Below are 13,313 nucleotides of genomic sequence, written 5' to 3'. Positions count from 1 at the left end.
CAAGCAGGCGGTTGTGAGTTCGATCCCCGGTACCGATAAAAATGAAAAAGACAAAAAAAAAAAAAAAAAAAAAAAAAAAAAGAATGGGGCAGAGTGGTAGAAAGGGATCCAACCCCATAACAGGGATGGCCAGCTTATGAACGGAAGACATCTGCAAAACAGATGCTTAGTCATTTGCCTGATGACATAAGCACACCAGGAACTTGTGAAACTTTGAGGAGGGCAGTGAGGTCAAAGGTCACAAGATGGGGGTTAAAGCAAGTTTCCTCTACATCTGATGGGACATGTAGGCTCCAGCTGATATCTGTGGTACAGTGGCATTCAAGTTGACATGCTGTTACTCTTTTGGAATAAGCCCAGTATGTTGGTGGATTTAACAAGAATGAGCACGGCAATGGATGGTTTGAAGATTTAGTAAACTGGAGGCAGACGGCAGGCCTTAGCACAACATTACGTAGACATAGTTTACATCAGCTGTAATAGGGTGGGCTTCCTGGCTGCGAGTCATTGGTTTAAATTGTCTGCTGGAGAGTACCTCTGGGACTTCCCTGGTCCCTTTGCTCATGAGTAATTGTTTCTTAGAAAACTTTTTCCAAGCCCCAAATGTTCCTCCTGAGCTAGAAGGATGTGACCCAAAAGAGAAAGCTGCTGCAAAGCAAGGGCTCAGCAGCCTCAGGCCCCTGCTTTTACTGCCTGTCATGATTCACTGAAGGGACTTGTGACCTTCGCTAACATCAGGCAGGAATCTGGGGCCCTGCACAGACTCCTAGCAAGGATAAGAACAGAAGCCAAGGAGTCTGACTGAGGCCACCTCAGTTCTGTCTTTTTACCACTAGAGTTGAGAGGTATTCCTCTTAGTAATTTATGTAAGTCACAGAAAGGGGTTTTGCATGTGTGTGCGTACACGTGTCTGAGCAATAAGGACATTCTGGCCTTCACTTAAGAAGTACATGATAGTTAAATGAACTATGTGAAAGTGCTAGCTGAAACCGTATCAAAAAGATGGTTTAAAAATGCAATCAATGAAAATGAAACAGTGGCTTTTGGTGATAATTTTATAGTGTACATTCTGGCAGGCTCTCCCAGCTTGCCCAAAGAAAAGGGGTAAAGAAAATACCTGCTTTCTCAATTTGCTGGTTTTCTATAGTAAGTACTGGGTGTGCTGAAAGATTATAAAATTCATGAGTGTTACTTGCCTTTATAGACCCCTTTCTTGTCTATAAATGATAGAAAATAGTAAGACAGGAGTCCCTACAGCTATATCACAGAGTGCTGCTAATAGTGGGAGACTTTGATATGAGATGGCTATTAACTCCTGCTGCACATATACTTACAAGAGACTTTTGCTTTTGGAAAAGTGGGGCATAGGTCTCTTCTGTCGCTGCCACCAAGCAGGGTAAGACTTATACATCATTCAGTCCACAGAAGTGGAGTGAATTTTGAGGTAATGCAGCATCCTTTGTATTGTGCTACTTGCTTTGGAGCCTTAGGCTGACATGTAAACCATCTGATAGCCTGAAGCTGCCATACTGGTGGGAAGCCCAGGCTATATAGAGAGGCCTATTCTGGCTGATAGTCCCAGCCTTGGTTCCAGCTAGTGGCTAGAATCAAATGCCAGGCATTGAAATGAAGGTTGTTTTAGGATGAAGTTTTCTAAGGTCTCAGATGTCATGGAACATAATCATGGAATAGAGAAGCTGTCTTCATTCTTCCCTGTTCAAATTTCTTATCTACAGAACCTGAGTGTCATAAAATAGTCGCTGTACACCGCTAATTTTAAAATAGCAAATAGAATAGTAATGAAACCAGGAACTGTATGTACTGCCTGAATCCTCTCAAGGTATTTCTCTTGGAGAGTTAGAAAAGCTTCTTGGAACACTATTTGAAAACTTCTGGACTAACCAATCTTCAAGGACATTAACTTCTCTTTTCCTAATAAACCTAGGATAGCTTTATCAAGAAAGAGAAATATCTTGTCCAGCGTTTGCATTGAATTCTGCCCCCCAAAGATGATGAAATCTTAATCCCAATTATCTGTGGATGTGACCCTATTTTGAAATAGGGTTGTTTCAGATCCTTGAGAAAAAGTGAAATTACTATGGTGGGTCCTAATCTCCTAAGATTGCGTCCTTTTAAAAAAAGAGAAATTTGGACCCAGAGATAGATAGTATGTAGGAAGCTTGCCTTATGAAGACAAAGGTCAGTATCACCAGATTGCTAGCAAGCAATCTAAGTGATAGGAGAAGATGGGCACATTCTACTACAGGAGGAGCCAGCTGTATTGCAGATGCCTTGATTTAGAACTGTGGGACATTAAATTTCTGTTCATGCCACCCAGCAAGTGTTATTTTGCAATGGTAGCCTTAAGAAACTCATATTCCGGTGTGACATATACTTAGGTGTGACACTGAATGGAAATGATGGACCTTCATTTCCCAAGGCCTTCAGTTAATGCAACCGGACCTTTTGGTTGATTCAGCAATATTTTCTTTGGCGCTTACCAGGTATAAGTACTGTAGGGAAACGCAGAGATAAATACATCTGTTTCAGCACTCGTTGGTGCTCCAGTTCAGGAAGGAGAGCAATAGGACCTAAAGTATAAGAAGGAAGTGCCATAAATAATGAAGTGGTTTAAAGTGTTAGAAAAATTATCTTTTTTTGTTTGTTTGTTTTGCACTGGGAATCAAACTCAGGACTTTGCACTTGTCCGGGAGGTGCCACACTACTGAGCTAAATCCCTGGTCCCTCTAAGTGAGCCTTAAAAACACTTTTAAAAAAGTCTCCAGGATTTTATTGTTTTATTTTTAATTATGTGAAATCTGAGGAATTTTAATACAAGCACAGCCCTAAGCTGGATTTGAGTATAGGGCGCTGAAGATAGAGGGGTATTTCCATGAATATTTAGAATACCTAAGTTCCTCTGGCTAATCAAAGAACATAAATAGAGTAATAATAACCTATATTGTTTGGCCTAAAGTAGTTATAGAGTCCTGGATAAATTTGTGCATAATTTTTTCCCTCCCTGGGGTACATGTTAAAAATGCATGTACTGCCTGAATCCTCTCTTAAAATATTCTAAATATTTTTAAAAACAACTTTTAAAAAGAATGCAACTTTTGTTTTATAAATGTTCATTAATATGATCAGTGCTATTAAGAATATCATTATTTGTATTTTCTTATGGCTTTTGAATCATTTTAGATGATCTTTATGCAAATTCTTGATCAGATTTATGATTAATGCACTCACCATTCATTAGCAGTTTCTGAGTTACAGAGTTACAATAATTATCTAGCTGGTTTACTATAGAGTACTTGAGATTTGATTGTTTTAATATTGGTAGAATTTGAACAAATCATCCTGAATTATAGAGGAGGCTGCCTGCTAAGGCAGGTCCCACCCTGGCACCACTTCCCACCATCATAGCCTTAATTTATTAAATCAGGAATTTAATCCCTCAGGCATTGCTCACATTTCCATTTGGCATGAATTTTTTTAAAAGGTTACCTGGATTTAACAAATACTTGTGTAGCTAAATGTGTAGAGCTGTTTTAACTGAAGTGGAATCTCTAGTGTTCAGTTTCACAGTGTGAATTCATTTAAAATACTTCTTCACTAAAGTAAAGGATGTCAACATCCTGTCTTTGTTTCTCCAGGCATAAAACAAGTAAATCCGTTAGCATGCCTGTATTGTTATGGCTGAGTGTGACTACCAGGAAGGCTTATGAGTCATAACACCACCAGAGGTTATAACGTGGGGAGAGTCAAGAAAAAATATGTCTTCTAATTTTGAACAAACTGACTTCCTGTTAGAAAGGCTGACAGAAAGGCCCTGCCCCTATGGAAAAAAAGTTTGGTTTCCATTTAGAGATCATTGTTGTACATAGCCTTTCAAACTTTTACTGAGATTGGCTGCTCTATAAAGTAGTTTTCATAAAGAAATTTAAATCACTAAGAAATAGAGTTTATACAAACAACTCAGCAGGCACAAATGGAACTCAGCATCTGTATTATAAATTTTTCAACATTTGTTCTTCAGTTGCACAGTGAATACATCTTGCTTTTGCATTGGTTTTTAATTACGTTTGAACTGAATCAGTCTAAGAAACATGTTCAAAACAATCCAAATTATCGAGCATGATTTTAACAAGATTATCACATGATTTATATGAAACCTATTACATGATTTACGATCGACTCCCCAAAGTCTTCATAGTTCAAAGTGAGGAAATGTTGCAATTTTGTCTTTTGGGGAGTTTTTTTGTACCAGGAGAACCATAGAGGAAATACGAAATGCAGACCTACAAAGTGCCTCTGCTTTGTCACTCTTCTCAAGATCTGTCTTGCCCGGGATCTGAAATGTAGCTCAGTGGTAGAATGACTACCTAGCACACTTGAGGTCCCGATTTTGTTCTCTAGCACCACAAAACGAAGCAAAAGGAAACATCTAACAGTTTTTTAAAAAAGTGTATGTCTAGATGTATGAGTTGTAATGAGTTGAAATAAAATATATTAAAGGATTAAAACAATAAAATTAATCTTATTCCCAAATTTTACTGATAGAATTCATAAATTAAATTAGTTAGAAGTCATGACTGACTAGCTTTAGATATTTGATGATGCCTGTCTGGTAACTTTTATGCAAAATATTCAAGCTCAGAAAATACTCGTTCTTTTGGTATACCTGATCATATATCTATACTTTGTGTTCAACTATGTACAAATATCAAACCTAAAGCATAACCTGTATTCACAGACTTATACACCAGGAAATAACGTGGCTCATGAGCAGCTTCTCCCTTTTTTCCTACTGGATGTTTAGAATGACATTGAAATTTACATTCAGAAATATGTAGGGTTTGAGGCAGGAGTTTAAATTCCTGAGTCTCAAATTAACTTCAGTGACTTCCACTTTATAAGTTTACTTCTCCTCCAAACAAAATGCTTACCTTGTATCTGGCTAGTCAATAACAATAAGTTGCTAAAGTCATTTATATCAATATTCCATACAAATCAAAAGGCCAGGAAATACAACAGTGGACGGTGGCAGTGGGCAGTCATTTTCTTCTGTGTATAATGCACTGAAATTGTCCTGTGTCTTGAATCTATTGTGCTCCCAGTTCATCTCCACTTCTCCAGAGTTCTTACTCAGATCTCTTTCTGATATATACATTTACATGGCCTGTCTCCCACATTCACCGTCCTTCTTCATTTCAACTGTCCTTCTCCAGAATTGACTATTAGTAAAAAAAAGAAACAAAAACCCACATACACACACACACACACACACACACACACACACACACACGAATACATAGTGACAATTTAGCCTTGAGTTACCAGTCAAAATTTCCTTGGTACATAGATTTTTCTTACAGAGAGCTAGCTTCCCTAAGGCAAAGTGAATGTGGTTAATTAAGGGAGGCCTCCTCGCTGTGCAGAGCCATTCTGATTCCTTTAAGTAACCACCATCATTACTGTAAGAGTATTTACTGAAAGCAGAGCTGGACAGCTATTGTACAATTTGATCTGGCAAATGCACAAAAATTGCACTCTAGATTAGACATTACAGCACTAATTACCCAAATGAAACTCCAGGGGCACCTTAGGTAGATGCAGTACAGTGAATTAAGGAAGGAAATAATTAGTCACAATTACAGAAACTAGCTCAACACAAAGTAAAAGAATGTACACAGCTGATTTCCAGCAGAACACAGGGAACCTTAGTAATAGTTTAAGAAATGTAAAAGATAAACATGACTTCAATCAAAATGAGACAAATCTCAATGTTAAGTTGTAAAAAATGACTTTATTTGTTGTTTTCTGTTTCTATGTACTACATAGCCAAATAACATTAAGACATTTTATCATGAGAATACATGATGACAAATCAACTTTCAAGTCTTTTCTTGACAATCTTAGAGGTTTTGTTAGCATTTGACACAATCCTAACTCATACAGTGAGTAAACAAGTGGCAAAAGGAAAACTGAGTGAGCATATAAGGCATGAGTGTCAACCCCAATAAAAAGCAGAGTAAGGTGGTAGAGGGAGAGGTACTTAGAAGAAGTTTATACCAGACTAAAAATCATGCATAGGAAGTGTTCTTTGACATAGCCACGAAATTGAGTTGTTCAAAGTTACATCTCCCATCAAGAACTTCTGGTTGAGACAGGAGGAGATTCTTCTCTACCTCTCCCAAGTAAAAGCAAAGATGCCATATTACCAGTGAATACCACTGGAACAGTAGTGTGCACTAGTTTGGAAGGCTGGCATAAAACTATTAGAAGCATAACACTGGGTTTGAATCTGATTCTGGCTGAGACTGTTCAAGCTTTCTTACCATGTTTCCAAATAGAGAAGAAAAGAGGAAGTTAAGTTTGGTGGCACATGCTTGTAATCATAGCACTTTGGGAGGCTGAGGCAATAGGATACAATGTTTGAGATTAGCCTGGGCAAGTCAGAAATTTAGTGAGACACTATGTCAAAAGAAAAAAAAAAAAAAAGAAATAGAAAAAGAAAAAGAGGCTGAGATGCAGCTTAGTTGCAAAAGCCCTTGGTCCAATCCCCAGTGATTAAAAAAAAAAATTATGAGAAAATTCTTTATACATATTGTTTTACTATTTGAGATTAGTAGAGAACCCTGTCCCAAGTTATGAAGCTCTAACTCCAAATGTGAAATCTTTGAAAAGCACTACACATTCAGTGTTTATAGGTAAATTAATTGAATCTTAGTTTGCTCTCTTAAAACAAACTGAATTATATTGACATTTATCCTACCGGCTCACTACTAAGTACTAAGTACTACGAAGTACTGTGGACAGCTTTCATGGTGATGGGTCATGAATATTCACATGTCATTACTGTTGATCAGGTATTTGGTAGGAACTTAGAAATAATCTCCTGAAAGAATGGACTTTTCTTACAGTAGAAAAATTTTTAAAAAGCAGCAAATTTCCTTTTGAAGGAAATGTTAATGAAGCAAAGATTATGTTTTTCTTAAAACCAGAAATCATAAATTAACATCTTGTCCATACTGAATTTGAAATTCCCTTATCCCAAGGTACTCAAGGGAGATTTCAGGTTCTTTAGCTCCCTCCACACAAAGGGTTGAGAGCTAGGTCACGAGTCTTCTCTAAATGAACAAAATGTTTGCAGCAGACAAAACCTGATGCTCAAGTTGCTGTGTAAATTGTGATAGCACATTAAAATAGCTGGAAAACAAGGGCAGGGAAAGAAATGGGCAAACAGTAGGAAAAGCCTACAAATCGTAAATAACAGATTTCATTGTATCAAGAAGCTTGGTGTTAAAAATACTGTGTTAAAAACCAAATCCGGGGCTGGGGATTTAGCTCAGCGGCATAAACACCTGTCTTGCAAGCAGGCGGTCGTGAGTTCGATCCCCAGTACCGATAAAAATGAAAAAGACAAAAACAAAAAAACAACAACAACAAAAAAAACCAAAACCAAATCCAACCCAACTTAACCCACAACAAGAAAATGTAATAGGGTTCTGAGGTGTGGTTCTCTTAGGCAGGTTTCATTGGAATGCATTTATACATCCCCTTTCGACCAGATCATCACCAAACAATTGTTTGTCCTGTATTTCACCATTAAAACTGACCAAAAAGCTTATCTCTCATGAAATTCAAGCAGTCAATGGAGTGAAGGATACATATGGTGTTTTTATATGCAATTTCTCATGAATCCTATAGAGGCTGTAGAAGTTAGTTGTTCCTTTTTAGCAAGAGCACTTGTAGAACACAGAAAGTGACTAAGTAACTATCCCTTATACACTGAGTTGATCAATGAAAGAACTTTAGAAAAGTCAGCAGTTCATTTACCTGAGATTCCCATTGAAAGGCTAAATAGTAGTTGGATGCCTTTTACTTAAGAATGTGAACGAAAATTACAAAATTAAACAGGGCTAGTCAAAAAATTTAGATTCAAAATTAAGTTTGAGACTTTTGAATTGTTATAAAACTTATTAGAAAGATCTTCTTAGTTAAAACATAAAGTCATATATTGATGTTATTTACAACTTCAGTTGGGGGTCAGCTTGCAAAATCATTAAGAAAACAAATTCTTTTGGAATTTTGAGCAAGTGATAAAAGAATTTTCAGTGACCTAGTTCAGTTTTGTACTCAGATGAGATTATTAGTTAATACCAAGTAAAAATTTCAGTGTAAATATGATTTTTAACCTGAACAAATCCCTTTTTAAAGGGTGACATATAAAATAATTATAAATTTTAGTCCAGAAAAAAGCAGTACACTCAGTGTTGTCTCTCACTTATCCAAGCTTACTTTTCAGTACAGTATTTTAGTCATGCACCACCATAGACAATCTGCCAACAAACTGTTTTAAAGCAGCAGGCCTGTTTCTAAATACAACACTTCATGCTCAGGATTCCAATATTGTAGAATTGAACATTTTTATCATATGAGAATTATAACCAAGTTACTATTTAAAATTACTATAATTTCAACACCACTTCTATTTAAGTCAGCTATATAAAATCATCATTCTATAACTTTAACATAGCACATGTATCTGCCAATCAGTTCCCATTGCTGCCTTCTCTGTACAACTCCAAGTAGCATTATGCAAATTAACCAGGATCAAGAAACACTTTTTATTTCTCTCATATTAGGGAATTAATCCTAGGGCCTCCAGCATGCTGGGCAAGCACTCTACCACTGAGCTACATACACAGCCCCCAAAAGCAATTCTTTAAAACGGCATTTTGACCCCAAATCATCTTACTATTTTTTACTGTTACATTACAAAACTTTCTTAGGTCAGTCAGTGACATATTTAGTTCAACTATCATACTGTGTTGGATTTTTAAATACAAAAGGTAAATAAAAGCTCTTGCTGATCATCAGGTAAAAATTATTGCTCAGTGACACCATTTAGCAGGTTTTTTGTACTTTTAAGAAAGTAACAGAACCATTTTAGATGAGATACATAGTCAGAGAGTAGAGTTTCCATGCTTGCATCACAGCAAGAGAGAGCTTCTGGGCAATTGATCGCTATATATAAAAGTGGATTATTCCATGTAACAGGCAGAATTTGAATAGATTTCTACTGCCATGCCCTGAGGAAGGGATAGGGCCTGAATACACCAGCTGTAACAGAGCACTTTAGTAGTGAAATTTTTTCCATCTGATGCATCCACATATCAGGATATCAAAGATGATTAAATTACTCAGAAAACAGACTTCTAATTCTATGCTTTTTAAATTTAATTACCTACTAGCATACTAAAATAAATCTAATTTCTCTAAGGTTGCTCACTAGTGCTACATAGCAGTATTGAAATTAAAGAAAAGGAACTTCTGTATTTAGTTTATAAGTGATATTTTTAAAAATGTTGGTAAAAATGCAAATCAGCTAAATTATAAATGGCCAATTCAAACATGCCTAAGATCAAACCACCTAAGATCACTTTCTTCACCCACTTAAAAGCTCCTTGCCTAAGGATAATTACAACTGTTTGGTATATGAAATTTTGCAATTTAGGGTTCTATTGGAAAAAGGTGGAAAACATTAAAATAATACTCTGTGACAATGCACTTATGTGAATTTGTGCTCTAGAGAAAAATTTCCTGTAGAAAAAAAGACTCAGGCAAAGAAGACAACTGATATTAAAATAATTAGCACAGATTCCGTGGTGCACACATGATGAAAACAAAAGTAAGGACCATGTACAGGTGTGAACAATCTAGAAATGACCTTGGCAAAAAATACCTTCATCCATTTACAATGTGCCAAATGCATGCAACTTATAATTCCCTCCCTTTCATAACAGTGAACTGAAAAACACAAAACAAAACCAAAACATAGATAGAACCATCTGTTTCTATAAGTAGAAAACAATAACACCATTAGGTTTCAAGACAAAAAAAACCCTTTAAAATATTAATATTGAAAAATACAATTAAATTTTTATTAAAAATACATACTCCTCACTCAGTGTGTACATTTTGTGTGAAAAAGAAAAAAAAAAGGCATTAAGACTACCTAATTATTTATATTGTATTTGGTAGAAGTGTGTTTCAGTCACACTTTGATGAAAAGTTAAGTTATTCTGCTTTCATTTGCTCCCGGACATCAGAGGGCAAAGTTTCAAAGAGAGTGTCTTCTACAACTAAACCGGCTCGCTTCAAAGCCCGGCAGTCGCCCAGTTCAGGAGGGAGGATTTCAAAGTGATTCCCTTTGACATCCAAATAGGAAAGAAATAGTAAATTTCCAATTTTTGGTGAGAGTACTGATAGACTATTTTTCCCAATCTTCAGAGTCTTAAGTTTCTTGCAAAAGTAGAGTTCATCTGGAAGGCTTTCCACTTTGTTACAAGTGATGGAAAAATACTGTAAACTTTGTAGAACTCCAACTTCAGGTGGGATGAATCGGATATCATTGTAGGATAAGTCCAAGTATCGGATTTTGTTGCATAGGAAGAGGTGGGAAGGCAGCACCTCTATTTTATTGTGACTAAAGGACAGTCTTTCCAGACTGGTAAGTTTCTTTATATGCTCTGGGATGTAGGTGATGCTGTTATGCCACAGTTTTAGTACTGTCAACTTCCTCAAGTGCTGGAAGCTCACAATTTCTTCTATAGATTTAAGGTTGTTTTCTTTCAGATCCAGTTCCTGGAGGCTGAGCAAGCTGAACACTGCATGAGGAATGCGTTCCAGGTCACAGTGGACCAGTTCTAGCTCTGTCAGATTGGTCATCTTCTTTAAGTTGTTGATCATGACCAGCTTAGTGCCATCATTGTGTATGCACATCTTCTGGAGATGGCTGGCGACATCCACCACTGCCTGAGGGATTTTGGAAACGTTGCTTTTGATAGAGAGAATTTTAAGGCTTTTGAGATCTCTCAGAGACTCAAGAGTGACATTTTTTGAAATATCGTGACTTAGAGAGCCAACAAGGTAGAGCTCTTCCAGATTCCGCAGCCCATACATCCAGGGAGGCAGCTCCCTCATGTCATCAAACTTGACACTCAGAACTTTGAGGTTTTCCTTGAGGAAGGAGAGAGCTGCACTATGGATTTTGACAGAGCACTGGTGTAAAGAAAGTTCCTGGAGATTGTCTAGCTGAGCAATGGTGGCCGGTATCATTACATTCTTAATAATTTCAAGTTTTAGAGATTGCAACTCTGTGATTTCAAAAACAGTGTCTGGAAGGCCAGAGAGCATGATAAGAGGCAATTCCAGTCGATTATGGGCATTTGTCTGCAGTTTCTGCCTCAGCTTATCAGGAGTCCACTCATTATTTAAGTTTAGCTGCTTTAATTTGTTTTCACTGACTTCAGATAAGAACACTGCAAATCTCTTGGAATAAAGAGGATCATACTGATCGATCATATGAAGCATAAAAGCAAAGTCATTTTTCACATCTGGAATATCATCAATTCCAGTCTCCTGCCGGACATACTCAAAAGAATATTCCCTTAGAGAGCGGTAGAATAGCCAGTATAAGGTATAAAGGCATGTCAATCCATAGATACTTACAAAGCACAAGTAGCAAAAGGAGAGTTTTGAGAACAAGTGTGCCATGGTATGATTGCAAGAAAAGTTTTTATATCCAGTCATGTCCTGAATGTCAACATTACAATCCACTGTAAACTGGACTTTGGAAACCAGAGCACTATTATATGCAATGATGATGAGGAATTTGATAACTTTGAGTACAGTCTGGCGAACATACATAGCATAGAGTATATCACCTTCTTCTACATGCAGCCTAAACTTCTTTACTTTCTCAAATAAGGCCTTTGCTTGCTCGCCTTCCTTTTTATCCAGAGCCCCTGCTGTAGATTTGTCAACCACAAATTTCTCAGGAATTGACTTTAGAGACTGAGAGTTGACCAGGCTGCCCTCTGGACCAGACTGGGTGGTGTTGGACCTGTTCATATTGTTCTTCCTGTTGTCTTTTTCTTCTGAGTCCTCCCCAGATACTTCAGATAAAGCTCGTGTGGTCCAGGGAGAGTCAAAACACTTTCCCAAGATGGAGATGAAATGTTCTATTTTGGAGCTGGATCCAGGGAATTTGAACCAAAAGTTACTGCAGAGCATGAAGACCAGAGTATGGATGAGCACAAGGTAGGGGAAATACTTGGCATACCAATGCAGGGCTCGCTCATAACACATCTGGTTTATGAAACTGTACTGCTGAAGATCCAGGTCTGTCTTCAGCCCTTTCATTTCCACAGTGGCAGGGTTGGTAGGAGATGGCTTGGGTGGAGGCAGTGGGGTGGTACTGGTAACTGCTTGAGAGACATTCGACACAGATGAGTGGTTCTGAGCAGGCTGCACTCTTTTTGGAAGGCAGATTATTTTGTCTTGCATGACCTGAAACACAGAATTAGTATTTTCAAATTATATTACTCAAAGCTTTCATAATGTCATTAGTGTAAAGAAAGCAGCAATAACATCCAATAAATGTCCATTTCCTCTGCCTGGAAAATATAATGTTCAGTTCCAGCACCAAGGTTTTATTCTTAGCTCGTATGTTAAAAAAAAAAAATGAAATGTCTGACTTTGTTCATCACATCTAAGTTATGACATAAAACAGCAGCTTTGTCGGGATGTACAAATCAAAACAAAGTGAGTACTTAGAGAACATTTACTTTCTTAAAAATTTGCATTTCTTCTCTCACTGAAGATGGAGAGAATCAATCATTAGTATAGAAAGTGCATCACCAATCAGATTCAATTCTGGTCTGCATAGCTTTCAGTATTCTGTTGGTTTTTACACATGCAGTAAAAGGACTAGAAAAAAGTATGGAAAAATTCCTATTATTTCTCCTTTTCTTTCTATACATACCCTGGACTATATGCATAGATTAATATGAATAGCTTTAATATAATGAGAATTCTGCTAAGATTTCATAAAAACAATTTCTTCAGAGAAAGAAATAATACAGAAGTGTTCAACAGTAAAACCATTGTCTAAATTTGCTAGCTTTTTGTACAATATTGAGAATCTCTATCCCTTTACCAATGTTTAGTATGATGAAAAGAATATTATGCTGTAACAATGTCAAGAAGTTTCATCAGGTTTAAATTTGGGGAAGGGAGAATACTGTTTTTACTGTTTTTAAAGTTGAGATTGAGTAAGGTGGAATGTACCTTGTATCATCTTGGAGGAATAAGAAGCAGTGGTAAGTGGGACAATTTGAACAATAAGCAAACAGTTCAAAGTGAGAATAATAACCAACGAGTATACCAATGACATATGGAATAAATAATTCAGAGAAAGTCCACTGTACTACAAAAAGTCAAAGGGCTGGAAATCCACAGTG

The 13,313-nt window shown here is 36.9% G+C and overlaps 1 protein-coding gene across 4 annotated transcripts in view; it reads right to left on the bottom strand.

The window, feature by feature from the left end:
* Nucleotides 1-5,789: 5,789 nt before the first annotated feature.
* The window catches only part of Lrrc8c (leucine rich repeat containing 8 VRAC subunit C), an 81,943-nt gene continuing 74,419 nt past the window's right edge, over nucleotides 5,790-13,313 (bottom strand). For all 4 annotated transcript variants that reach the window (XM_063253913.1, XM_005007809.4, XM_003479153.5 and 1 more), the window contains one exon: nucleotides 5,790-12,360. In XM_063253913.1, coding sequence (XP_063109983.1) covers nucleotides 10,087-12,360 — 2,274 coding nt within the window. In that variant the 3' untranslated portion in view covers nucleotides 5,790-10,086. The remainder of the gene's footprint in view (nucleotides 12,361-13,313) is intronic.

Source organism: Cavia porcellus, unplaced genomic scaffold (genome assembly GCF_034190915.1).
Source record: "Cavia porcellus strain 051 isolate PalLab524CR breed Dunkin Hartley unplaced genomic scaffold, mCavPor4.1 scaffold_1, whole genome shotgun sequence".
NCBI classification, from domain to species: domain Eukaryota; kingdom Metazoa; phylum Chordata; class Mammalia; order Rodentia; family Caviidae; genus Cavia; species Cavia porcellus.
The sequence above is the reverse complement of the archived record's forward strand: the minus strand, read 5'-3'. Positions and strand labels throughout refer to the sequence as shown.